The sequence below is a fragment of the Platalea leucorodia genome, assembly GCF_965183815.1.
Source record: "Platalea leucorodia genome assembly, chromosome: 5".
NCBI classification, from domain to species: Eukaryota; Metazoa; Chordata; class Aves; order Pelecaniformes; family Threskiornithidae; genus Platalea; species Platalea leucorodia.
In genome coordinates, this window is record NC_138827.1 from 1,859,272 (window position 1) to 1,887,126 (window position 27,855).

Sequence of the window (27,855 nt, forward strand, 5' to 3'; positions counted from 1 at the left end):
GCGGCGGCGGGGGACGAGCAGGCGGAGCGCGGGGCCGGGGACGCGATGCACTCGCTCTTCAGGAAACGCAACAAAGGGAAATACAGCCCCTCCGTGCAGAAGAAGAGGTGAGTGGCCCGGCCCCGGCCAGCCCCGCTCCCCCCGCAGCCCGGGGCTCCCATCCCGCAGCATCCCCTCCCGGCGCCGGGCTCGGCGGAGCCCGGGCACCCCCCGAGGGGGGGAACCCCCGGGTGCGGGAACCCCCGGGGTGCGGGAACCCCCGGGGTGGCAGCTCCTCTCCGAGCTGGGTCCGCGTCTCTGGTGCCCGGTGAAAGCCCCGAGATGGTTTTTTCCCCCAATCCCCCTCGCATCGCAGGGGCGGCAGCTCCGGGGAGCAGGTTCCTTCGCTTCCCAGGCGTCTGCTGGATCGGATCTTAGGGGAAAAAAAGTCGGGCTGTCCTCAGCCTTCATCCACTTGTTCCATCAGGACCGAGGATTCAGGCGATCGTCTTTTCCTCAGCTCTTTCTGATGGGATGGGGATGCGTTTCGGTTGCACTGGTCATAAAAAAAAAAAAGAGCAGCGTGTTGAATGCGCCCCGTGAAAGGTCACTGTTAAAAGGGAAAAGATGTAAAACTCCCCTCCCCGAGAAGCTTGGCCCCTCTCCGGGCCGGGCGATGCGTTGCCGCAGGAGGGGGGCTGGAGGGAGGGCAGCCCCCAGCCCCTGCCTGCTCAGGGCGGGTGGCACAGGGGACATTTTTCCAAAGAGGTGGATGTCGGGATCGATTCAGAAGCGTGTCCTGCCTTTCCCGGAGGAGCTGCGGGGGCTTTGGAGAACGTGGGGCGGGATGGCTGGTGCAGATTTGAGCCCATGGCTTATTCACCCCTCTCCATCCCTCTCCAGAGGCACCTGCCCTGGCCGATGGGCTCGGAGCAGCCGCCTTGCTCCCAAAAATCCTCCTTTGGGAAGGAAACTGGGGAGCTGGCCCAGGGGCTGGTGTGCCTTCGGGGACACAGAAAGGGACCGGTCAGCCCAGCAGGCGCCGACATCTTCCAAGCTGGGGGAGCCCCTCGCTGCTGCCTGCCCGCGGGTGTTCCCCGGGAGGGGAGGGTGCTGCCCTGGCACGGTGGGTGCTCAGGCGGTTGTATTTGCTGAGCTCCCTCCGCTCAGGCTGAGGCTCCAGCTTCAGCCCTGGGGACGGGCTCCCCCGACAGCCCCGCTGGCTCCGCAGGGCCACCCAGGCTCCTGCCCAGGGAGAGACGGGTGGCACGGAGCCCTCCGAGGCTCAGCATGTGCCTCCCTGATGGCCCCGGCGTCCCCATGGTCGAACGACGGTGTAAATACCCAGTTGCACTTCTAGACTTCGGGGGTGTTAGTGGAAGGCTTGAAAATGAGAAAGGCCACACGTGGGTTGACGCTTCGGGGCTCTGAGCAGCATTAGGGTGTTGGGAGGCAGGAGCAGTCAGACCTCCTCTGCGCCGGGTACCCACCTTGTGATCCCCAGCGGGGTCCCCGCTGCCGCGCTCCGAGCCCTGCCGGCGCCGGGTGCCCCGTGCTCACGTCATCTGACAGCGGATGGGGCTCGGGAAGACGGTCTTCCCTCCGCCGCCCTGCCCGCGAGCCCAGCCGGCTCTGGGCAGGTGCCAAAGCACCTCCGAAGGCTCGGGGCCAGGCTGAAATCCTGATTTTGCTGGCTGGCTGGTGGCGGCTGAGGAGGCAGCGCAGGGCTGTGGCCTCCGGCCACCCTCCCTCCCTGCGCCCCGGCTGTCCGTGCACACCTCGGGGAGGGCTGTGCTCATTAGCCCCAATTTGTTAATTCCTGCTTTGGAGTTTACAAACATCTGTGAATCCAGGGAACACTCCCACCGTGTGGAAACAGCCCCACCGTCGAGATGGGGAAGCCGGTGCTGGACCGGTTAAACAACTTGCTGGAGAAGGATTGCGAAGAAGCGAGGAGCTCCTGCCGCCCCGTCCCCTGCTCCAGGCGCTGCCGGGCTCCCAGCCGGCTCCCGCCCAGTTTTGCTGTTAGAAAAACAGAGCAACACTGCTAAAATCAACCGACCGCCCCCGCCGTAAACAGGGACGGGGATTTCAACACCGTGTACAGCCCGGCCTCATCCTGCGCTTCAGCGAGGCGGCGCAGCCGGGGTGCAGGGGCTGCACCTTAGACGAGGGCTTAGTGCCAAGGTGCCGCCGGTGACCGAGCCTTCAAAGCACAGCGGCGACAGGGCAATAACTGAGCACCGGTTTAGCAAGCGTGCAAGTGTGCTGGAACGTTTCCTGCAAGCAATGAGGAGCCGGGGCTACGAGCTCAGCTGATTCAGTTAGGGATCGCCCAGGCAGCGCCAGCCTGCAGCGGGCTGTAGCCTGATGAGGAGCTGCTCTGAGTCTTGGTGGCTTCTTCAGCCTTGGGACGAGCCCTTCCCATGATGGGGGCATCTCGATGAGCATCACTGGAGAGTCAAGATCTCCGTGAGTCTGCGCAGCTCAAGCCAGGCACTGTAATCTGCCCATGAACAACGCTTGTTGTCCCCCTGGACACAGCCAGCCACCCTTCCCCAGCCCCAAACTGGCCCTTCAGCCTCCCACCCAAAGCGCCTTGAAGCATATGGGCTTCTAGCAGCTCCCCTGCCTGTCCCCGAGCGGGCAAGAGGCCGGGGTGGGCAGGGATGGGTTTCCCCGCTCCGTGCCTGCTGCCATGCCGGGGATGCAGCTCCCCACGGGAGCCGAACCCCTCTCCGAACAAGGACGGAGCCATTTGCGGCAACCGCCTCTGCGTCTCGAGGCCGGTCGGCCCCATGCTAGCGTTAGGAAGGAGGAGAGCCAGCCTGCTTTGAAGCTCTAACAGGGAAATGGTGGGGAAAGAACAGGAGCGGCATTAAATCCTGCAAAACCACGATGGTTTGAAGATGAGTCGGTGCCGGGTCCTCTGGCCTGCTGCGACTCGTCCGTCCTCAGCGACACCAGCTGAGTCTTGGAGAGCGCTGGCCACACGCTGTGCCACGGCTTGGCTGGTGGAAAACCACAGCGATCTCTGAGCTGAGCGCCCTGGACCGCATCCCCATCCATCCTTCCACCTCCCAGCGCCACTCAGCACCAGCGGTTGCTTTACCCGCAGCGTGCAGGGGATGCTCCTCAGCAGGCGTTCCCCGTGGTTTTGTTTTTGGGATGCACAGATTAGCAGGACCAGGGGCCAAGTCTCTCCTTAGGAATAGCTCTGCACCTCTGGCCTGGGCTCGTGGCCTCCAGGCTCAGCAGCCAGCCCTGTCCAACCCCAGGCATGTCAGTAGGTGTGTGGGCATCTCCCTACCTTGTCTGGGGAACGTGGCTGATGATGATGATGATGACATTTCTTTTGTCTCATGGATTTGGTTGCTTTGTGCTCTTCTTGCTCACCCCATCCCAGTAGCAGAAGGGCCTGGATCCAGCTGGGACTGGCCATGACTACTGTGGTGTTAGCACATCATATGTATATATACGTGTGTCCCAAGAGGGGAAGGTAGAAGCCTCGAATAGAGATGTAGTATGGGCGAAAACCGTCACCCTCCTTCCCCGTTATCTTCACCAAACACTTGCTGCACTTAGAAAACAAGGAGGTTGGTTTCTCTCTTAGAAAATCCAGGTTTGGGAGGTAGAAAACACAGCTCAGCCTTGAGAAGTGGCTGCTGAAACCCTCCTGCCAGCAGGAAAGGTGTTCGTCCTTGGGGTCCCCTGCTGAGAGCATCCATCCAGGAGGGCTCCCAGCCCTGGAGACCCTTGGCGGTGTCAGGAGAGCCGGTCCCCACCTAAGGGGGGTGCGGGCAGCTGGGGCAAAGCGGGGAGGGCTCTGCCTGCGGGGCTGGCACCCATTTCTAGGCTGCATGGTAGGGCTGGAGTCAGCACGAAGGACCAGACAGCAGGTGAGTCAGGGGAGCTGCTCTGTATTTACGCTGGAGCAAGCCTCGCCATCGCCTGGCCTATTTCTGCTTTAATTTCCATGCACATTACAATAATATATCACCATTACTACGAGGGAAGATAAATATAATTGAAACGAGCTGGACTAAGCACAGCAACCCTGCTGTCCAGCTACGCCCTAACGTGGGTAGCTCGACGGCACGCTGCTCTGGAGTTTTGAGCCAGATCTTAATCTCTCCCAAACCTGAATTACACCAGCCATAGCCCAGCCCTCTTGTCCTCTGCTCTGCCACAGTTTCGCTCCAGTGTCGTTACAAGCGGCACAAGGGAGCAGCATGCAGGGGTAGCTGCGGCTCGGGGAGCTTTAAGGGCATTTGTAGTTCTGTGCTGCGGCCTTCTGGAGGATTCGTGCCCTTTAAGTCCCTCCTAAAGTCTGGTCTCCAGCAGCGGTGCTCACATGGGTATGGTTTTTTATGAAATCTGTATAAATGGAAATTAAACGGAGGTGGAATGGAGAGCAGCAGTAGGCGGTGACTGCCTGATGCACCGTCCGTGCATCCCGGTACAGGGATGCGGTAAGCAGGACCGGGCTCCGTGCTGGGACCCCGTCCTCAGCCGACTCACTTGTCCCTGGCCGAGCGGTCCCACCTCTGGAGAAGCTCCTGCTGCGGGAAGGTTTCCCAGCAGGAGAGCAGGGGCACGGCCAGCATCGCTGAGCTGGGGGATGGAGCAGGACAGAGCCCTTCCCATTAACCCTCCCAGCAAGGATCTGACTCACGGGACCAGCTCCCAGCAGGAGTTTCCCAGGGATCGCGTTCAGCTGGAGCACTCAAAACTCCAGGAGTAGCTATTTGAATGTCCTCACTTGGGGGGATTAGTGAAATAGCCTCCTTGTTTGGGGAAAAAAAGGAGACAGAGAAATCAAAGGGATTTCCTACCGCCTGCCAGCGAGCGCAAGCCCGGGTGCGAACCTGTGGACATCCCGGAGATGCCAGCCGCGGGGAAGCTTGCTCTTATCAGTGAAGACACAACCTAACGGGAAGGGAGAAAAAAGTAGGAATAGAGAAAAAAAAGCCCAGTGTTTAGCAGCAAAGTTCCCGTGTCACAATAATTATCATCACATCTGTCTTTGGGGAACCTCTCTCCAAAAAAAAAAAAAACCAACCAACCAAACCCCAAACCCAAAGAAAAACCCCCAAACCCAGAGAAAGAGACTAGCACCCGAGGTCAGAATTGCGGCAGATGGCCGAAGCGAAGCCTGCCACAGAGCAGCTGCCTCCTCCCGGCTCCCCAGCCGGGAGAAGCCCCAAACCCCCTCCCGTTCCTCACGGGAATAAGCCTCATGGGAATAATCGCGGGCCCTTCGCGCCAGCCGGGCGATGCTACAGCTGCTCAAGGCAGCGCCGAACAGAAATAACGCTTCTGCCGAGCGCAGCCTTTCACGAGTGATATCATTTTTTCCTTCCTGATCAGAAAATGTTAAAGTTCTCCAGAAATGGCAAAGCCAGTTTTTTCCAGGCTTTTCTTCTCTTTTTTTTTTTTTTTTTTTCTTTCATTTTTCAAACAAAGCCTTATCTATTTTAGCAGGAAAGCTCTGCATTTCCCTTCCCTCTGCCGGAGCCTCGCGAGGGCCGTGCCCCGGGCACCTTTGCTCCTGCCTCCGCTCAGCCGCGCGTGCGCTGCCCTTCCCAGCTGGGCTATGGCCAAATCCTGCCCTTCTCCCTCCCCAGCGCCGCTCTGTGCTCCGGCCAGCCCCTCCTGCCTGGCTTGTGGCCCCGGCAGCCCTTCGCCTTACCCTGCCAGCTGCTCCGCTCCAAAGCCCAGATGCACCCGCGGCTCTTCCCAGCAGCTTCCCGAAAGAGCCATCTCCTGCAAATCCCATCCACACCCCTTTCCCCAAGGGTTCCTCACCGCTTCGCCCATCGTCTTGTGCTTCTCCCGCATCTTCCTCCTCTCAGCAGATGAAGGGCACGGGGAAGCCGACCTCCTCCGTCCCCTGGCACGGGGAAGCCAACCTCCTCCGTCCCCTGGCACGGAGATTTCGGCCAGGCTTCAGCTTTCCCAGCCAATCCTTCCGGCACCCTGCTCGACATCCAGGTGGACGCAGGGACCGCGCTCGTCCTTGTGTTTTACCAACACAGACCCAGCTATGGGGGGGCAGGCAGGTTACTAACAGGGCTGATGATCTCAGGTCAGTAATGTCCAGGTTGGTTGATGAAGTGGCACAGAAGTGTTATGTATGCAGAAATAAATACAGAAATAAGAGATCTTGTAAGAGAGAATAAGATGCAGAAGTAATAAGTATGTGGAAATAAATACAGAAATAAGAGAGATCTTATTCTCTCTTATAAAATGGTTCTTTTTTCTGTATTTATTGCTGCACACTTATTAATTCTGCATTTCCAGCAGCAGTGGGGTGAGCTGGGGCACACACCGACCTCCCCGCTCCCCTGTGCCACGTTCAGCACAGGCTGGGGCGCGGAGGAGCAGCTCCCCCGACGCTGCGGCGGCTGCTTTGAGATCCATCTCCCGTGGGAGATTTCCCTGCACCAAAACCTCAGCTGGTGACAGTCGCCTGCTCGGCCGGTGACTCTGGCGTAAACCACGGAGGTGGAGAGAGCAAACAGCTCTTGTTGCGTGCGTCGGGAAAGCCGAGGCTGAGCGGCAGAGCCATGCCCACATTGTAACCGAGCATGTCCTTGCTTGCTCCGAGCAAGCTCTGCGTTTCCCTTTCCCTGGTCACCCAGATACTGCACATCAAAGTTTCTGGATTACCGGGCAAACCGTCCTCTCCGACACCGGGAAACGCCATCCTCTGCCTTCCCCGTGCCCCCAGCCCTGGCTTCTGCTCCCTGCAGCGATGGAGAAGGGGCCACCCCCCCGGTACCGCCGGGGCTGGCGGGTGGCTCTGCCCCGGCGCCGGGTTCCCCGGGTCACGGGGAGGGTGGGTGGCTGGGGAGGGATGGCCGGCGGCACGGGGTGATTAACGGGGGTGATTAGAGCTCGTGGCTCAGACCCGGGGGAAGAGTGGGGAGAAGGGGATGAGGGGCGCATCCTCGCCCGGACACGTCACCCTCGTCCCAAACCGGCCCGGCCGTTCCAGCAGCAGCAGCGTGGCTGCGGAGGATGCTCCCGGCAAAGCCGGTACCTGAGTAAGAGGGTCAGGGCCTGGGTGTTGCACTTGCTGCTTCCCGGCACCCGAGATCAGTTTTGCTGATGCAAAGCGAGCGTGACGGCTGGGCAGAGGCTCCAGGCTCAGCTCTGCTAGACCAGATCAGCAGCAACAGCTTGGGAAGCCGGGGCTGAAGCGCAGTGTTGCCGCAGATCCCAAACGATCCCTGGCTTAATTTTATTTCCCCTGTAAAATTTAGAAGCTTCAATCAAAACCAGAACTAGAAAAGCCCCAAACCTCTTCTGCTTTTTGGGATGGTTTTTCCATCCATGCTATGGATCCACTGACACCCTGAAGATTCATCCATGGGCTTGCTAGAAAACACCGGGACCGAGGTAGGGAACACGGAGACCAGCCGGCGTGCCCTGCCAGCTCTTCCCGAGCCCTGCTCAGTGCCGGTTCGGCTCCCGGCTATCACAGCAAAGCATCCCAAGCTCCCACCTGGATTATCAGCCTCTCCTGCCCTCAAAGCTCAGGTGGCCTTGGGTTCATCAGCGAGAGGTGAGGAAGGCTCCTTGGTGGTTGCAAGCTTTCTCAGGATGCAGGAGATGCCAGCTCTGAGTAACCGTCATCCGAAGACACACAAACGCCTGCATGGGAGGATGCAGATTAGAAGAAACCCCCGCGTGGATTTTGAAGAGCTGCTTCTGCCGTTGCAGCAGGATCCAGCCACCCGCAGCCATCGCCCGGTGCACCCCCGCGCCCTCCAGCCGCGATTATCGAACAGAAACCGAGGCTCATCCTTGCAATTACTGCAACCGGCTGCATGACTCGCAGCGACCTCTGCCTTCGCTCCTCTGTTCAGAAATGCCCGCTCGGTTCGTTTCTGCTGATGCGAGAGGGCCCGTAATTAGGGCTAATCCCTCCGCTCATCAGGAGGTGCCAGGCAGGCAGCAGCAGCGGTGACAGACACAAACCACCGGCCGTGCCGAGTACCATCCTGATGATGCAGCTTCTATAAAAAGAAAAAAAAAATCAGTGTAAATCCTGCCCACGCCAGAACTTCCCAGGGAATTGTGAACTTTTGTGGAGCTGTCGGATGCTACAAGGCTCCTGCAGCCCGGGGCAGGGTTCGAGGTAGGGAGGAACAAGCCCAGAGCTGGGTTTTGTTTTGTTCTGCTGCACTGGAAGCGATAGCACGTGTGGCAGGCAGGAACGTATCCTGAAGCTCAGCACCAGCGCCAAGAAGGAGGCTGGCCAGACCTGGGCTTGCCAAGCTTTTTCCCCCCCGTGCCCACGCTGGAAAGGCAGCAAGCTGAGACATCCCCGTGGGGGACTGCGTGTGGTCCCCGAGGTGCGCAGGACTGACGAGGCCACGTACTGCTCTTACCTGCTGGTAGCCGAGCGCTGGCACGTGCCCGGGGAAGCCACGGCAAAGCCCTGGCAGAGGATTTCCTATGAGGCCAGGCTGAGAGCTGGGGGGGTTCAGCCTGGGGAGGAGGGGGCTGCGGGGAGACCTCACTGTGGCCTTGCCGTGCTTAAAGGGGGCCGACAAGAAAGGGGGGGACAGGCTTTTTAGCAGGGCCTGTAGCGACAGGACACGGGGGGAGGGTTTGAAAGTGAAAGAGGGGAGATTCAGCCTGGATAGAAGGAAGAAATTGTTTACGCTGAGGGTGGTGAGGCACTGGCAGGGGTTGCCCAGAGCGGTGGGAGATGCCCCATCCCTGGCAACCTTCAAGGCCAGGCTGGCCGGGGCTCTGAGCACCCTGATCTGGGTGAAGCTGTCCCTGCCCCTGGCAGGGGGATGGACGGGATGGCCTGGGAAGGGCCCTGCCAGCCCAAAGCATCCTGTGAGTGCCTTGGTCAACAGGCCATTTCCACTCTCAGCTTTGGCCCACCTCGCTGTGGAAGGCAGGAGGACGTGCCTCATGCTGTCCTGGAGAAGTTCCTGTGGTCAGACCCTGCCCAGTGATGGATGTGGGTGCTGCAGGACCCCTCAGAGCTGAGCTGACAAAGCTGCGGGACGCGGCTGTCCACCCGGGGACGAGGAGCTGCCGCAGGAGCCCTCCACGCCACGAGCAAGCGCGGTCGGGATGCTGGTGCTCCACCAGACAGCTCTGCTCTCCGCCTGCCTGCCCCACTGCCCTTCAGCCTTTGCAGGAGACACACAGCTCATCTACTAGCAGCTCTAACAGCAATTAACACCTCCCAGCACCATACAAAGATTAATTCTACCACCACATAACGAGGTCATTAAGGCTCATTATCCCTGCTCTATAGGTGGTTGGGATTGGAGTGAGCCAACCCTTGGCTTAAGCCCACATGGCAAAGTAGCCCAGCTGGGACAGGAGCCCCAGCCTTGCCACCAGCCTTGGCTCTAGGAGCCCTCCAGCTGCAGGGGCTGTTGGGGAGCACACCCTGCTTTCTGCCGCCGGCCTGCCGAGCCGCAGCAGGAGGCTGCGGGCATCGCCTGGCACGCGGTCCTCGGCATGCTGCAACCTCACCTTGCAGCCAAAGCGACAGCGAGAAGCTGAAATGTTTAAAATAACTCCAGCAATGCAAAAGCTGCGTCACGGGTTGTTCGGACTCTGCTTTAGCTCAGCTGTCCCTGCAGTGGGGCTGTGAATATTTGGGCTGGCCTTGCACCCTGCCAGCCCAGCTGCAAACGGAGAGGCTTGGACCAGAGTCACCCTGGGAGCAGAAACCAGTGCCTAGCAAGAGACAAAGCACTGAAAGATAGATGCACTGTGTGCTGTCCCATCCCTGTATTTGGTTTAAATTGGGAATAACTCCTTGCAGAGCAAGGAAGCCGTGACCGTGGCATGGAGGGGCACAGCAGGGGCTCCAGGGCTGTGCCCTGACGCGGGGGGCACACAGGGCTGCAGGCAGGGGCTGCCCAGGGCACGGGCAACAGCCTCAAACGGGCCCTCTCGCCTGCGTGCACGGGGTCCAGGTCCTCCCTGGGGCTCAGGCTCCTCCAGCTCCACGCAGGACCCCCCTCCCTCTCTCCCGGTCCCCTGCAAACGGCTCTTTTGCTCCGAAGCCAAGGGATGCTCAGGCTCGCCTACGCCATCGCTCCCCTTTTCGCTGTGCGGGAGATGCTACGTCCCCACCCGCCACCCCCCTCCTGGCAGAGCAGCCGAGTATTTTGGAAAGTGTTAGAAAGGCAGCAGTGAGTCACGCGCAGCTGCAGCGCCTGGCAGGCTCCGCTGGCCCTCGGCCACCCCCGGGGTCACGGCACCCCGAGGGCAGCCCCCGGCAGCAGCTTGGGACTGTGGCCCTGTTTGTGGGGTGACCAGTCCCCCTCTTTCTCCTCCTCTTTCTCCCCAGCATCTCCAGCAAAGAGCTGACCGAGCTCATAGAGCGCCTGCAGAAAAATGCCGACCAGGTGGAGAAAAACATCGTGGAGACCGACTCCCGAATGCAAAACGTAAGCGAGCGCTGGCCCCACGCACACGGGCTCCTCCCAGCAGCCCCGTCCCCGCTGCCGCAGCCCTTCCCGCTTCGCTGCGGTCTCCTCTCCCATGGCACGTGTGCGCGGCTGCCCTGCCCTGTGGCGGGTACCCGGGCTGCGATGAGCCGTGCCAGAGGGATGCACGGGTTCCCCCGGCTCGTGGGAAGAAGGTGGGAGGGTGGTACAGGCGACGGGGCCCCGAAATTCTTCCCTACGCAGGGCTGGGCAGCACCGTGCAGAGCGGGGATGTGCATCCCTGGACGTGCATCCCAGCAGGCAGCTAGGATGGGGGAGAAGGGGCCTGAACCATCCTCCTCCTCCCAAAGGGTACGATGCATCCCGGGGCAACGCAGCCCCCCAGCCGCAGCCCTTCCTCGGGGCCAACATAGGCGAGGGGAAAGCAAAATACATCCCTGGGAGGACAGGAGACGGCAGAGCTCCTGCCCATCTCCGGTACCCAGAGGCAGCGTGGTGGGACGACCTCTCGGATACCGTTTCTTTTCCCCTCGTGACCCTTCCTCCCCGCTCTCTGCCTGCCCAGGACTTGCACAAGATCAAGGCATGCCAGCTCGCGCAGTACAAGGACCTGACGGCTCAGAAACTCACTGAGTCCGACAAGCTGCTCTACGTGCTGGATGGGGATGCAGCGATCGCCCGGCACATGAAGCACCCCCAGGGTGACATGATCACTGAAGAGTGAGTACCAGAGGGGGAAACCCGTCCCCGCAGCCTTGCAGAGGGGAGGACGCTTCTCCCAGGGCTCTGCTCAGCTCCTGCCTGCAGCGGGGGGAGGCACCACGGGCTCCTCCGCAGCCCAGCTCACATTGAGGTGCATAACCCGCAGCCGTCCACGGGCAGGTATAGAGCGAGAATGGCTGCAGGCCTGCTGATGGCCGTGTATAAAGCTCTGCATGAAGCGCGGTGGGGTGGTGTCTGCCCAGCATACGGGCAGCCGATGCTCTCAGTACCAGCCTGCCCCGAGCTGAGCAGCCCTTGGCAGAGGACGGGTGCGCAGGAGCCTTTGCCCTCTCCCTCCCCAGCCGATTGCACAACGCGGCTGCAGCCTGGCAGCGCTGGGCTCTCCGAGGTCCCCTAAGGACAGGGCCCCCCTCCGTAGAGGGGTGGGAGAGGGTCACCTCCAGCTGCCGATGCTAATGCCAGCCCGTGCCCTCGCCCTGCATCCCACCCTCGCCTTTCCCTTCCCGCAGCATCCGGCAGCTGAAGGAACGAGTGGCAAACTTGCGGATGAAACATGAGCAGATCTACAGCTTCCCCCTGCAGCGTATTGAGCCCCAGGTCAACTGGTCAACAGTGGTCGAGGAGAAACAGGTACCAAGGGGACCATCAGTGCCACGGCCTGGCCAGCAGCACCGGCTGGGGACAGGCAGGACCTCCTGCATCTCCCCAGGGAGAAACAGGCTCCTGGAAACCTTCTTGGCTGCTTGATAGTGGGAGCAGCAAACGGCACGGGAAGGAGGCGGGGTGCTGGGTGGCAGGGGAGGGTGCAGAGGCAATGGGACAAGGCCAGCTGCTGTGGCACCAGGAATCGGTGCTCAAAGCGGCACCGCTGGCAGCAGCCAGGTTAAGCAAGGAAAAGCGCCAGAGGATCAGGGGGCCACGGGGTGTGCGCCAGCCTGGCCTTCAGGGGATGGGCTCCTAAGGCTCAGCCTGGCCAGTGACCTCTTGGGTGGGCTTGGGCAAACCTCTGCCCTTCTCCATCCGAGGACAGAGACCGCACTCCCTCTCCAGGCAGCGTGCTCCAACACCCCACTGTCCAAAAGAGTAGAAAAGCTTCTCCTTGCACCCAGTCTGCACTTCCCCTGGTTCAATTTACGCCTGTCATCTCTCATCTTCCTACCACACACCACCCTGCAGAGCCTGGCTCTGTTTACTCAACAACTTCCCCGCAGTTAGGGGAAGGATGCTGATAGTCCCCCACAAAGCCTTCTCCTGCCAAGGCTGAACCAGCCTCAGCCTCTCCTCTCGGGTCCTTGGCTTGGCATCCCCAGCCACCACTGCTTTGGGCTTGACTCTGTGGCCCTTCCTCTTCGCTTTATCCAAGTACCACACTATTCCAACCAGAAAAGGGTTAAAACCCCCAAACTGGCCTTCCCATGGCCACCATCCGGCACGGCCACCTTCACCCATGGGCTCCCAGGCACCCACACGCTGCCAGCGCCGGGGCCCGTCCAAGCCCAGCTCCATGTCCATCTCCAAGAGGAGTTTCCCAGGTCTTGGCTGCTGCATCCCGTTCCCCCATCGCTAACCTCAACTCCTGTCGGCCGCAGGATGCGTTAAGCAGCAAGGGCTTTGGGACCGACCTGCCGCTGGTCAACAGCCAAGTAGAAGAGCACAAGATCTTCCACAACGAGGTCATGGCCATCGGCCCACACATTGCCAAGGAAGGCAACAAGGTCAGCTCTCCTGCCCCTCTCACTGCTGCCCCGTGGGGTCAGCCCCATCCCAAGCCACTGATGAAGGCGAGGGCATCCCACCATCCAAGCTCCTACAGCCTGGACCAGGTTGGGTGGTCACCCAGCTCCACGCCTAACCTTAGAGCTGAGCATCGTACACCGACTCTAGCTTTACCATGAGGCAAATCCCATAAACCCCACATCCCCCTCCATCACCAAGCCCCCGCCAGACCACCCCTCTCCAGAGACATGCTCCTAACTCTTGCCTTGCTTCTCCTCTATTACCAGGAATACACAAGCGACTTCCAAGCCAAATACCAGAAGCTGCTGGTAAGAGACCTCCGAGATCCCGGGGACAGAGCCCTTTTGCAGGGGTCCCTTGCCGGGGCGGCCAGGCACCCCCAGGGGACCCGTGAAGAGGAGCTTTGGGCTGAGCTCTCCCTCTGACCCTTCCCAGGCCGGCTCCCAGCAGCGGCAGCAGGATCTGAATTCCCTGCAGGACTACATGCAGCGCTGCACCAACAAGCTCTACTGGCTGGATCAGCAGGCGAAGGACAGGACCCATTACGACTGGAGCGACCACAACCTGGACTACCCTAGCCGGCGCCGCCAGTACGAGGTCCGTGCACTCTCGTGTGCTCCCCGGCCCCGCGCCGGCTGGGTGCTTTGCAACAAGGGAGGTGGGCACGGAGCCAGGGGAGTAGGCTGGGGGTTGGATGGGGGCAGGAAACGTCCCTTTCCCCGTGCCTCAGTTTCCCCCGCTCCATCATGAAGCACTTTGAGATGATAGCATACGGATAGCAAGGTTAATCCTTACCTCCTGCCAGAAATAAAGCAATGCGGAAGCTTGGGAGCTTCCTCATTCTCCTCTCCCTTATCTCAGTGTTCACTTGGCAAGAGTCACATCTTTAGCAACATCTGCAAGGGAAGGAAAAGCGAGAGCTGCAGTAGGGGAACATCACGCTTTCTGTCTTGTGGAGCTGTTCAGGCCCTTTCAGAGTAGCTCTGAAGTAGCCAGGGTCCCCTCTCTGTGCGTGGGGATCAGTACCTTGCCTCTCTCCATCTAGAACTTCATCCACCGGAAGCTGGAGGAGAAGGAGGAGGCCATCAACAAGCTGCATGCGGATGGAGATCAGCTGCTGGCCCAGAATCACCCCGGGAAGAATGCCATCGAGGTGAGCATCAGGGACGGGCTCCAGCTTCCCTGCCTGCCCCGGTGCTCGGGGGACTCACCCAGCCCCTCTCCAGTGTGGGACCTGGTGCCAACACGACTCTTGACTTTACTTCCCGGGATGCCAAGTGGGAAAAGTCTCCTTCACCTCCAAGTGTGTCAACACCATTGGAGGAGCCGAGATAAACCTAAGTAGCTCTTCCCATCTTCCTCATTCCTGTGGTGATTGCCCTGTGCCTGCCTACAAAGGATCAATTATGGTGGCAAGTTCTACCTTTTATGGGAAGATGGACATAAGGCCACAGGATTTGCCACCTCCTTCCACCCATCCCCACGCTCCCATCGGAGCATCGCAGCTTTGGACCAGCTCTCCGGTATTCCCATCCTAGCTTTGACCTGAGAGCATCTGGGTGGCTTCACAGGCAGCCGAGGAGTTGTTTGCTCAAGAGGGAAACGGGTGCTTTCTGGTGGGCAGCCCAGGCTCACCCCTAGCACGGGGTGTCCTGCCGACGTTCACCTCCCGGCCCTGTGTTACAGGCTCACATCGAGGCAGTGCACGCCGACTGGAAGGAGTACCTCAACCTGCTGATCTGCGAGGAGAGCCACCTGAAGTTCATGGAGGACTTCCACAAGGTACCCGATCCCCAGGGGCAGCGAGCTCTGCCCAGCCCAGAGAGTAGGAGCTGGGTTGCAGGAGACCCCAGCAAACAGAAGCTCCTGCTGCTCTGGAAACAGGGTAGAAGAGATTGAGTCCTCTAGTCTATGGGGTTCTGAGGCTAGGAAGACCACGTTGAGCTGATAACACAAGTCATCGTTGCTCAAGCAGCGCCAAATACAGTAATTGCTTGGCCAAAGCATAACTTGCAGAAAGCATCCACTCCAATGCTGAGGTTCAAGAGCCACAGTGCAATGTCGGCACCCTTGTCCGCAGGACAGCAGAGAGATCTCGCGGGGTACCTCACCCTCAAAACACGGCATGGGGAGACGTTGCATAGAACCACAGAGCGCTCTGGGCTGGCAGGGCCCTTCCCAGGCCATCCCGTCCATCCCCCTGCCAGGGGCAGGGACAGCTTCACCCAGATCAGGGTGCTCAGAGCCCCGGCCAGCCTGGCCTTGAAGGTTGCCAGGGATGGGGCATCTCCCACCGCTCTGGGCAACCCCTGCCAGTGCCTCACCACCCTCAGCGTAAACAATTTCTTCCTTCTATCCAGTCTGCATCTCCCCTCTTTCACTTTCAAACCCTCCCCCCGTGTCCTGTCGCTGCAGGCCCTGCTAAAAAGCCTGTCCCCCCCTTTCTTGTCGGCCCCCTTTAAGCACGGCAAGGCCGCAGTGAGGTCTCCCCGCAGCCCCCTCCTCCCCAGGCTGAACCCCCCCAGCTCTCAGCCTGCCCTCACAGCAGAGCTGGGCCACCCTCGGAGCATTGCGGTGGCCTCCCCTGGCCCCGCTCCCACAGCTCCATGTCCTTCCCGTGCTGAGGACCCCCGAGCTGGACGCGGGGCTCCAGGGGGGTCTCCCCAGAGGGGGCAGAGGGGCAGAATCCCCTCCCTCGCCCCGCTGCCCACGCTGCGGGGGATGCAGCCCAGGGGACACTTGGCTTTCTGGGCTGCATGCTGCTCTCGGCAGCAGACCAGGTCGAGGGGGGAAATCACACCTGCAGAAAGCCGAGTTCGCCCCCCAGGGAGCCCTGCGCAAGGGCTCAGCGCCCCAGCTGAGCTCAGCAGACAGATGTCTGCTGGATAAATCGCATCCGACAGCCAGGGAGGCGCTGCAGGGGAGCAGGTCAGGCTGGATTCCTTTCCCACAGCCTGGGCGTGTTGACGACGTGATGAGTCTGTTGCCAAAACTGAACCCTGGTGCCCAGCCCAGGCAGTGCCTTTTGTGGGTACCTGCCGGAATAACTGCCCCGGGGGGTGGTTTGTGTGTGGAAGGGCTTGGCTCTGCCTTCGCCTCGGCGCTGGCAATGGAGACGCCACACACCATCGCCATGCTGTCCAAGTGCAACAAAATTGAGGGCGGGGAAAGGTGGGATTTAACAAGTCCACAGGAGAAGAGCATGGAATAAACTGCCCCTGGTTGTCTTTCCCCTAGCTCTGCCGTCCCGAGCGTGGGAAATAGCGATTCCTCACCTTTCTCCATGTGCTTCCGAGTGCTGGGATGCCCGTCATAGCTCCTGGTGGCCGTCCCTGCTCTAGGCAGAGCAAAGACCAGGGTGCTGGGCTGGGCCTGCTTCACGTTGCAGCAGGACCCTCTCTCACAAGTGACTTTGCCTTTCTGCAGTTTCAGAAAGACACTAAGGATGCCCAGGAGCTCTTGAAGAAAGTGGATACAGACCTGGACCAAAAATTTAGCCCAGAGTTCAAGGACAGATACCAGCTCGAGTCTCTCCTCCGGGAGCTGGATGTGAGTATCGGTGCTGGCAGGACCGCAGGGGAGGCAGCAGCAGCAGCCAGGGTCCCTCCGACCCCGATGGAGGGACAGCGCTGCCAGAGCAGGCATCTAGCCCAGCTTGCAGCGTGGCGAGCAGCCGGACCACGGGGCTGCCTCCCTTTCGCCAACCTTCACCCGACTCTTCCTTCCCCTCTAGCTAGAGATCGCCTCTCCCATAGCAACGTAATTGCTCACTGGGTTGGTTTTTATTTGTTCTCTCCTTGAGTTAGCGCTCCTTAAGGGCGGGAGCATAATTAGACCTGCTGCCAGGGGAGGTTGTGGAACTCGCTGTGCTGCCGAGAGCCGGGATGCAAGATCGCCCACTTGGGAAGGGCTGGGCTGAGCCACTGGCCAAGCCCAAGCCCAAGCCCAAGCCCAAGCATGCTGCAGCAGGTCCAGAAGATGCACGTGTCCTGGGACAGCCGATAGCTCTTCCCGAGAGCTGCCCCTCTCCTCCTGCCTGCTCCATCCCACTCAATGTTGTGGCATACCCACCTGTACAGCTAGAAATAGAGCAACCGCTGGGGAGCCTTTCCGTGGGGCTCTCATTAGAGCCAACAGCTGGGAACGGGGCTATCCATCGACACGTGGCCAGGCAGATGTGGACCATACCCCAAGGAGTGCCTGTTACTGCCCGGTGGCTAGTGCCGAGGCATGGCAACTCACGGGCACAGCCCCGGTCCTCTGCCTGGCTGCAAAAGTAGGCAGGAGAGTGCAGGAACACTTGGTGTAGGAACACGACGGCTGCAGAGCAGGGCCCAGGAGATGTTTTCACTAGCATAAGCAAAAGAGAAGCCGCAGTCTCTGTCCCGGCACCGTCGGTACGAGCTCCTCCCCAGCCCTTCCCTAACAGGCAGACCCCAGGAGCTCGTTCCTCCCACGTTTCCCTACAAGTTTTGGTCGTTACTCTGTGCTAGGACCAGGAGAAGGCGATGGACAAGTACGAGGCGGTGGTGAAGTCCCTGCAGGAGCGCAGCCAGCACGTCCTGCCCCTGCGGTACCGCCGCGAGATGCCGCTCCAGCCCATCCCCGTGGAGGCTCTCTGCGAGTACGAAGGCGAGCAGGTAACATCTCCCTCGTCCCACGAGCAATGCAGAGGTGCTGCTGGGGGACCGTCTCCTCGGGGGGCACTGGGGATGGAGGAGACACCATGGGAAGGAGCAGTTTTTGCCAGTGCCCAAGCAGCGATGTCTCCCGCAGCAGGGACAAGGCGAAGGTCGTGCTCGCCCCGGTGGGAGAGCAGGTTTTGCAGCTCAGGAGGAGCAGTGCAGGAGGGGTCTGGGGGAAACGCAGCCTCCGTCCGCCCTGCGGACAGCGTGCCTATCACACGCCCTTCGGGAGGTTACGCCAGCCCGGCTCTGTCATGTTCCCACGCTCCCCACGCTGGGATGGTGAAGATGTCTGGGCGTGTTTCCGATCAAAGAAACTCACCCCAACGTCACCGGCGCAGTCCCGGTGAGCGCATCTGTGTCCCCCATCCCCACCGTCACGGCATCAGTCTTTGCAGGACTGAGAGGCTGACCGAAGGGATGGGACAGCAAAGCTGGCAGACACCAGGCAGGGGCCCGGAGAGGAGCGAGCGGCTCGGGCTGACTCAGCTGCCTGCTTCTCCGAAAAGGAAAGCCACAGCACAGCCTTGGAAACGCCTCCTCATCTCTGCCCTAGTGGGAAATCGCTTGCCATGGCTGTTGCAAGAGGAAGCATGGCTTCATACCTGGAGGCTCAGGGGAGGGAGGAGCAGGCACATGAGATTTCTGCAAGCGGCAGATACTTGGATAAGCAAAAGGGCGCAGAGAGAAGGGACCGGGCTTTATGCCGGTCCTGCCGCCCCGCAAGCGCGGCTCCCCGGGGCTGCCGGCATGGAGCAGGGCAGGCGGTGGCTCCTGGCCTGCTGCCGTGACCGGTTCCTGTCCCCCAGGGCCAGATAAGCCGAGGAGCCCAGTACACCCTGCAGAAAAACAGCGGAGACGTTTGGGAAGTGGCAGACAGCTCAGGAGAGAAGATCAGCGCCCCGGGGGTCTGCTTCATGATCCCCCCGCCTGACGCAGAAGCCATAGCGCTGGCAGACCGGTACGCACCCCCCAGCCTGCCGTGCCGGACCCTCCCGCCGCCCCGGCAGCCTTTGCCCTTGCCTTCACCAGCCCCAGGCCATGCCACCGGCACTGCGCCCCACCATCCGGCAGCGCTGACGGGGGGCTCCTGCCCTGATTCCCGCAGCGAAGCCATGCCTGCTCGAAGCCTCAGGCTTCCTCCAGGAGGGATTCCTGCACCCCCCTGCTTGCACACAAAATCCCACCTGTAAAAGTGGGGCCAGCTCAGAGCCATCCAGGTCCCCCCACCCTCTGGGAAGCCGTTACGGCGGGGGGAGCTGCCCACCTCTCCCTCAGCAGGCAGGTACCTGCCTTTGGTGCCTCTCCCCTGCTCTCACCCCTCCAGTGAAGACGCTGCTCTGCCCCTTCGCCCACATGGGGTGATGGTGCCTGTCCCCCACTTGCGGCCGGGTCCCGCGAGCCCCTCCAGAGCCGCGCCTCCTTCCCGGAGCAGCGCCGGGATGGGTGACAGGGGGACGGAGGGGCCGAGGGCCTGACTCTGACCTCACGCCCACGTCATCCCGTTTTGCAGAATTGCCGATCACTACGTGACCGTGAAGGAGAAGACGTCCAACTGCAAGAACGTCCTCCAGCAGCGCTACGAGGGGCTGAAGGCGGACAGCATTGGAGGTGCGGCTCTGGAAGGGCAGCTTGGGGCTTCCCAGGCACAAAAAGGCTGCTGTAGCCTTGAACTTCGGTGGTGGCCCATCTTAGTGGGGGTGTCACCAAGAGCTTCCCATCTCCTCAGGGTCCTGGGGTCAACAGTGTTGGGACGCGTGCAGGGGCAGAGCTGCGGTAACAGCAGGCAGGGCTCAGGGAGCGGAGGGGGATGCGGGTTTTGCACTCACCAGCGGGACTGAGCCTAGACGCAGTTTCCAACCAGCTTTAACTTGGTCCCTCCTCATTATCCAGATGCTGCATCGGTTCGGGGGCGCCAGCTTCTGGCAGGGCTGGAGAAAGTGAACAGCGACCTGGACAAGCAGGAGAAAGCAATAACGGCAAACCTCCGTCCGCCGCTGGAGCAGAGCCGGGCTGTGCAGGACAGCACCGAGCGCTCCAAGGAGCTGAAGGTAGGGGGCTGTGGAAGCGGGCAGACGGTAACGTACAGGGACCGTGCTCCCAGGGTGGTCCTCAGTCTGCTGGGTGCTGTAAGCGCGCCCTGAGCCCAGGAGCATGCGGGCACGGAGTGATGCTTACAGCTGGCTGCTTCTTCCAGCGGAGGTGGGGAGCAGCCCTTGGAGCAGCCTCAGAAGCCAAAAACCTTTGCTCAGCTCCTGGCCCAGCTCAGTCCCAGGAAGGTTCAATGGGAAAAAGGTGATGGGTGGAGAGTGTGGGCTGTGAGGAAGAGAAGGGAGCCCTCAGGTTTTGATCCTGCCCATATTCTGAGCACAGCAGGGACGTTAACTTTGCCACCACCATCACCAGCTCAGAAAGGGGCAGGAAAACACTTATGCACTGGTTCTCCCTGTGGACCTGCTGCGCTAGGCTCCGGTGCTGGTGGCATCCTGCTCCTTTCCCCTCCTTCAGACCCCTAATTAGGCCAGGCTCCGTGCCACAAACCTCCCTTGCTTTCGGAGGAAGTTCAGGTCCGGGTTACATCACCTGCCGAGGGCTGTGGCAAAACCCAAGGGCCACCACAAGTGAAAGCAAATTGCTCCAACTGCCTGCAGCGCTTTGATGTCCAGGCAAGAACTCATCCGTCAGGCTGCAGAGCCCAACGGTCCGGATGAGTCCAGCACGTTTCCAACAGAGCTAGAGCTGGTGGGAACCACTCCCCAGCCAGAGTTTCCTTGCTAAGGGCGAGCTAGCCTGCCCCAGAAGAGATAAAAGTAAACAGAAAGTCAACAGAAAATATCCTTTTTTCCCCTACAGGGCTGAAAGGCACCTGCCATCAAACACAAGCCCTCAGCCCTGACCTCTCTTCTCACACTGGGCAGCCAAGGGTCACCTTCTCCGTCACGTAGCCACAAGGTCTTAGGTTCAATTGCTCAAAGGTTTTGTTCCTACTGCAGAACATCACCAATGAGGTCCGTCGCATTGAACCCGAGAAAATGAGGAAGATCCAGGAGTGTGAGGTCTTCATCGAATCCGTGCCAAACACTGGCAGTGCCACCTTGGTAAAGAACAAGGTGGAGAACACCAACAAGAAGTACGACCGCGTGGTCCAGCTGCTCAGCGCTGCCCAAGAGAAGTAAGTCATGGCTTAAGTCACGGCTTGAGCCCGGCATGACGTAGGATCCTGCAGGAGACGGGTGCAGGCGTGCTTAAACACCTTTCCTCTTGTGTCCGTACAGAGTTGAAGTGGCCATGCACCTCGAGAGGAGCCTCCAACAAGGCCGAGACCTGCTGTCTACCTATGAGAACAAACTGGTCATAGATGACACGGTACCAGAGGATTTGCGGGTGGTAGACCGCAAGAAAGAAGAGCTGCTGGTGAGTGCTGTCTCCAGCCAGTTTTCTACCCTATTGACATGCTCCACGTACAAACCCACTTTCCAAAAGCTGCTCAGGTCACAAGCTTCAATCAGTTGGTACAGGGACGGCCTCCCCCAGCTGGAGACGAGACCCCACGTTAACTGCGGTGATCCCCGCCTACTTTAAACGCGAACCGTTCCCATCCCCAAACCAGAAAGAAAACGCCAGTTGAATACTTGTGATTTGACGAAAGGACTAATGGAGAAGTGAGGGATAAAATGGTCTGGGAAAAGCGACGCAAAGGTCTGATACATGAAAGAGATGGACCTAGCAAGGCTCTGAGAACCGTTATCACTAGGAAAAGCTACCGACCAAAACTGGCAATCCTTCTGGTAGAAAGGCCAAGAGCTGGCTCGGCCAGAATTTTACGTCTTTCTTCAGCTTTTCCATCAAGTCCCCAAGTTCAGACTAGCGCGCACAAGCTTTCACAGCTCCTTCTGGAGCTGTTGCACTGGCAGGAGCAGGGTTTAAGGCTCACGTGAGGAGCACCAAATATTTTGCACATAGTACGCTTGCTTTTAAAGATTACCAGGTGGAGAAGGGAGCAAGAGCTAGCTTTTCTCCCCATCAGGTTTACCAGATGGCTCTGCTTACGATGCCAGCCCCTAACTTGCTTTTCTCCACAACCTGTAGCGCTGCTGCAGCTCAGCCGTTCCTTAGCATCCTCTGCAGCTCCAGCTGGAGTTGATGGGGAACCGTAACAAAAGCCTGGCACGTGTGCAACCCCGGAGAATCCCTCTATCCTGCTTTTTCCACAGGCCATGGGCACCGAGCTCCAATCCAAGAGATTCCTGCTCAATGAAGCAGAGCAGAACTTGCTAAGGACGAAGACGTGCTCCAACACTCTGGCCAGCAAGTTCCAGGAGCACTGCCCCGACATTGAACGGCAAGAAGCTGAGCTCTACAAACTCAACCAGCGCTTCAACAACCTCAGCAAGCAAATCGACCACAGGTAAGACAGAGGAGAGGATCTAGGTAGGACTGGACCAGCCTGGAGAGCCGGGATGTTTACAGCGGAGGTGGAAGCACACTGAATCTGGAAGAGGCTTAACACCGTCATGGGAATGAGCAGTTGCAGAAGGGCTTCCAGGGCGGGCTAAGGAAGGAGAGAGAGGCTCCTGGCATGCACTGGCTGGGCAGATCTGGGCAGCCTTCAGGATTAAGTGCTCGTGCAACAGAGATGGGGACGTTGGCGAGAGAACAACTCTGGCTCAAACCTGCGTCTTTAGGGAGCGGGGGAAGCGGGGACGGGTGATGAGGTGTTTGCAGAAGACGAGAGATGTGATAGTACTGAAGCTGAGCTGATTTCCCCCACAGAACGCAGACCCTGCAGAAAGCGAAAAGTGCCTATTCCAACTACCGCACCAACTACGACAAGGTCAGCCAGTTCCTGTGCAACATACCTAACTACGAGCCGCAGGAGACCGACAGCATCCAGCAAGTGGAAATGAAGCTGAAGAACCAAGCGGTAATTCTTTCTGAGAGCGCCCTGGGCTCCATGGGGAGAGGAGAAGGAACAACGCTAAAAAATAATGACTAGAACGTAGATAGCCCCTGAACATAAAATAGAAAAATATAAATACTTATTAGCTTTATTTATTTTTACGCTACAAGGTCCCACTGTCCTACCTGTGGCTTATTTACATGTAGCAGGGCAGCTCGAGAAGGTTGTAATTCCCAGTGTTCTAATTTTAATGGCAACCCTCAAAAAGGCTGAACGAAGCGTTTGGTTTTTGCATTCCCTTTGACGTGTCTCTCTGTGCATGCCAGGCGCTCCTCAGCGACATTGCGAGCAAGGAACAGGAGGTGCAGAAGGTCTCTGCCACAGCTCAGCAGTACCAGCAGGCAGTGAAGGTAAGGACTGCAATTCTGCCGGTGGGAGAACTTTAGCATAGAATCACAGAGTCACAGAGCGCTTTGGGCTGGCAGGGCCCTTCCCAGCCCATCCCGTCCATCCCCCTGCCAGGGGCAGGGACAGCTTCACCCAGATCAGGGTGCTCAGAGCCCCGGCCAGCCTGGCCTTGAAGGTTGCCAGGGATGGGGCATCTCCCACCGCTCTGGGCAACCCCTGCCAGTGCCTCACCACCCTCAGCGTAAACAATTTCTTCCTTCTATCCAGTCTGCATCTCCCCTCCTTCACTTTCAAACCCTCCCCCCGTGTCCTGTCGCTACAGGCCCTGCTAAAAAGCCTGTCCCCCCCTTTCTTGTCGGCCCCCTTTAAGCACGGCAAGGCCGCAGTGAGGTCTCCCCGCAGCCCCCTCCTCCCCAGGCTGAACCCCCCCAGCTCTCAGCCTGCCCTCACAGCAGAGCTGGGCCACCCTCGGAGCATTTCGGTGGCCTCCCCTGGCCCCGCTCCCACAGCTCCATGTCCTTCCCGTGCTGAGGACCCCCGAGCTGGACGCGGGGCTCCAGGGGGTCTCTCCAGAGCAGAGCAGAATCACCTACCTCCTACAAGGAGCCACCTAAAGCAAGCCTACTGCCCTTGCTCAGTCAACTGATGAGCTAAAACCAGGTTATATCTGCTCCGATGTTGACATGGCTCAGATTTATTGTCTGTGAAAGGAGGGTTTCCACTCCAAGCCCAGCATCAGTAAGACAACTGAAAGGTCTTGACACACATCAAGGGAAGAAGTCATTAAAGCCATGGTTTAGGAGGGCCCTGTGCATGAAGGGGATCCAGTAACCTCCCTTTCCTCCTGGGAACTTCTTCCCACAGGACTATGAGTTGGAAGCAGAGAAGCTACGGTCCATCCTCGACCTAGAGAACGGCCGGAATGGGTACACGAGCAAGAAGCCCAGGCTCCAGTCTCCAGCCGCGAAAGTGAAAGAGGAGGTAAATAAGGGGTGGCCTACAGGGAGCTAAAGGAGATGACAGCTTACGGGACCAACGGGGATTTTGCAAACAGTTGTATTTACTGTCGGCGACCTTGGTCCCAGGGGGGGCTGCAGGGGAGGGCAGAGAATCCGGGAAAGAAGGGATTTTTCATCATTCTTAACCCATCAGTTTTTCTGGACTAGGCTGGCCAGAATGAGACAGGGGAAATACTGGATTTAGCGCTTCCCTTCTGAAAGGGGCAAAACCCCAAAATTTTTCCCCTCCCAAGGCTTTCAAAGAGCGAGTGAGATTTCACCACCGAGGACTGCATGCTAGATAGAAACACAGCGAGAACAGGCCACAAGCTACTTATTTATGCAGGATCTGCTACCTGCCTCAAACTCCTCCTGCCTATCAAGGCAGGCAGCCAGAAGCGTCCACCCCGTTCTTCCTCGGCTGCATCTCTTTTCACATATCTCGAATAGGAAACGTACGGTACGACCGTGAGAGCGTGCGTGCGTGAGAATTGCTCTTCCTCCCCCAAAGCTTGGCAGGTCACTGCTGTAGAAGGTTTTTAGAAGAGCACCCAGGGTTACTTCTTTAGGGCCTGGCTGTTGCTTCTATTCAGCAAGTCTTGACCAAGCACCCCTGGTTCCACCACCTTTTCTCCATGCATTTTTGTTCCGTAGGAAGCTGTTCTGGCAGCCAAGTTCACCGAAATAAATGCTGTGAATAAACAGAGGCTGCAGAATCTGGAGTTCGCCCAGAGCCTCCTGCGGCAGGTAAGCCATCACCAGGAGCAACGCGATACTAAAAGGACAGGCGAGTAAATAATCTACACGTGTGCCTTCGCTATTACAAGTTGAACTGGAAACAAATCTAGCTAGTGTTTCATGCCTCCAAAATCATTCATCAGCAGGCACTTAAATCAGGTAGACGACCCCTCCGCCTTTCCCAGTCCCATCTGGCACTCACCCTAGGAAGCTCCACATCATTTTTAGCGCTCCTTTTGCCAAACCCATGCCAGAATTAGTGGCCCTTGTGGCTAAAAGCTTTGTTTTGACAGCAACAGGCATCGCAGAAAGCGTTTCTCAGGCTGGGAATCCACAGAGCAGTTCAAGAGCAGCCTGTTTGCAAATCCCCCCGTTCAGCGTTTGCAATAGGCAACCTCCATTAACCAAGCTCAACATCCTCCTGTCGTTTTGTCACAGGAGGCACTGGAAATAAGCACCAAAAGTATGATTATTTGGGTTTTTTTTTTTGACTACACATTCTTTTTTCAACAACAGCAACCAGAGGTTCAAATGACACAAGACTTTCTCCAGACCAAAAAATCCATAAGGCCCGTGGAAGAAGTCTGGAAATTGAAGAAAGAGCTTGAGGATGAGACTCAGCGTCGGCAACAGCTAGAAGCGGAGATCAAAGCCATTCAGAACAACATCGTCCACCTGCAAAACCAGAAGCCCCAAGAAACTGTTGTTAAGAAAGAACTGCTGAAGAAAGTGCCGGACCCTCAGCTGGAGGAGAGCTTCCACAAACTGCAGCAAAACCTAGCAGAAGAGCAGCGCAAGAACCAGGTGCTCCAGGACGAGCTGGAGGCTCTTAAAATCAGGCTGCGCGTTTTGGAGCACGAGAAGAGGGAAGGAGGACAGGAGTATATAGTGAAAGAGGTACTGCGTATTGAACAAGATAAGGCTCAAGCTGATGAAATCCTGAAGCTCAAAGAAGAATTGGAAGAGCTCAGGAGGCAGGAAGGAACCAGAGAGAATGAAGTCATCGTTTTACGCCAACAAATTGCTGTGCTGTCCAGCGAGAAGAACAAAGAGCAGGAGAAGGTAACGGAGAAGGAGGTGCTGAAGCTGCAAAATGATCCCCAGCTGGAGATGGAATTCCGCATGTTGCAAGAGAGCAAGCAGAGGGAGAGCGCCCTTCGGCAGAAGCACGAGGAAGAGCTCAGCTTCCTCCAGGACAAGCTCAGACGTCTTGAGAAGGAACGGGCCATCGCCGAGGGCAAAATTACCATCAAGGAGGTGCTGAAGGTTGAGAAAGACTCGGCCATTGAGAGAGAGGTGAACGAGCTCCGGCGCCAGTATGAAGATGAGAAGTCCAAGGGTCGTTCCAACGAGCGGGAAAAGGCTGAGCTGCTCAGGAAGATCCAGCTGCTGGAGGAAGAGAACGCCAAGGTGGTTGTCCAGGAGAAAGTGCGTGAGATTGTGCGCCCAGATCCCAAGGCTGAAAATGAAGTTGCCAACCTCCGTTTGGAGCTGGTAGAGCAGGAGAGGAGATACCGAGGTGGTGACGAACAGCTGAAGAGCTGCCAGAATGAGCTGGCTGCTCTGAGGAACAGAGGGCCACTGGTAGAAGTCAAAGAAGTCATTAAGGAGGTCATTAAGTACAAGAATGATCCAGAAACTGAAAAGGAGCTACAGCGACTCCGGGAGGAAATCATAGAGAGGACGGGAGCAATTGAAAGAGCCGACCTGGAGATCTACCAGCTGAAACAAGAGATACAAGCTTTGAAAGATACCAAACCTCAAGTGCATACGAAGGAAGTTGTTCAAGAAATTCTGCAGTTTCGGGAAGACCCCAAGACCAGAGAGGAGGTAGAGTCTCTGAGAGTGCAGCTAGCAGATGAACAGATGAAACACATTGACCTGGAGAGGGAGCGGCTACTCCAAGAGGAGAAAGTAAGACAGAAGGAGGAAGAACTTTCCCAGGTGAAGGAGAAAGTGGTCCAACAGGAAGTAGTGAAGTACGAGCAAGATCCTGCCTTGAAAGCCGAAGTCAACTCCTTCTCTCAGAGCATTGAGAGCGAGCTGAAGCAAATTGATTGCCTCCGCGAAGAGCTCCGCAAGCTGCAGAGGAGGCGGTCTGAGCTAGAGCGTCAGCTAGAAGAACTTGAAAAAGAGAGACAGGCCCGCAGAGAGGCTGAACTGGAGGTGCAGAGGCTGAAGATTAGGTTGAACGAGTTGGAAGAACAGGAGAGGGAGACAACAGAACGAGTGACTGTGAAACAGAAAGTGATCCTTCAGCAAGATCCCCAGCAAGAGAAGGAGCACTCCCTCCTCAAGCTGGAGCTAGAAGAAGAGAAGCACCGGAGACAAGTCCTGCAAACTGAACTAGAAGCCCTGAGAAAGAAGCTCCTCTCTTTGGAGAAGATGGAGGTCAAAGAGAAAGTGGTCTTTTCAGAGAGCGTCCAAGTGGACAAAGGAGACACGGAGTACGAGATTCAAAAGCTGAAGAGCAATCTGGAGGAAGAAAGTAGGCGTAAGAGGGAGCTAGATGCAGATATCAACCGCCTCGAAACCAGGCTGTCCGAGGTGGAATTCAACAACTCCAAGTCATCAAAGGAGCTAGACTTATTAAGGGAGGAAAACCACAAACTACACCTTGAGAAACAGAACCTGCTGATGGAAACAAGGAGACTGCAGTCAGAGATTGAACTCACAGCAACAGAAGCTCGGGATTTGAGAAACATGACCCACGTGGACAGTGGAATAAACCTGGACTCCAGATTCCAAGCTTTGGAAAGAGAGTTAGATGATCTGAAGCAGTTATCCAGAGAAAAAGATGCAGAGATTGAGCAACTCCAGAATCGCCTCAAGACGGTGGCTATCAAGAGGGAACAAAGAGAGAACCACCTGAGGCGCTCCATTGTGGTCATCGACCCCGATACAGGAAAAGAAATGTCTCCAGAGGAAGCTCATGTGTTTGGCCTCATTGAATGGAGCCTGTTTGTCAAACTGAAGAGTCAGGAATGTGACTGGGAGGAGATCTCGATAAAGGGTCCCAATGGGGAATCGTCCGTGATCCTCGACAGAAAGTCTGGTAGAGAGTTCTCAATTGAGGATGCCTTGAAGAGCGGAAGGCTAACCGCGGCTCAGTACAACAGTTACCTCAACAAGGAGATGTCGATCCAGGAGTTGGCAGTCTTGGTGTCCGGAAGTAATTACACAGCGCTCCCTCCACTTTAGAAACTTTTTCTTAAGAGCAGCTAGTCGGAGCTGCACCACTTGTTAGA

At 58.2% G+C, this 27,855-nt stretch overlaps 1 protein-coding gene across 1 annotated transcript; it reads left to right on the forward strand.

Annotated features, from left to right (window-relative positions):
* On the forward strand, nt 1-27,808 carry PPL (periplakin; the record flags this gene model as incomplete). The annotated part of the gene is made up of 22 exons (XM_082311888.1): nt 1-107; nt 10,319-10,418; nt 10,984-11,138; nt 11,651-11,771; nt 12,731-12,856; nt 13,145-13,186; nt 13,314-13,475; nt 13,924-14,031; nt 14,565-14,660; nt 16,305-16,427; nt 17,372-17,518; nt 18,373-18,524; nt 19,077-19,174; nt 19,457-19,614; nt 20,557-20,735; nt 20,839-20,977; nt 21,778-21,971; nt 22,337-22,487; nt 22,790-22,873; nt 23,736-23,852; nt 24,524-24,616; nt 25,124-27,808. The coding sequence occupies exons 1-22, from the start codon at nt 46-48 to the stop codon at nt 27,806-27,808; spliced, it is 5,292 nt and encodes a 1,763-aa protein (XP_082168014.1). The 5' UTR covers nt 1-45.
* Between the last annotated feature and the right edge of the window lie 47 nt (nt 27,809-27,855).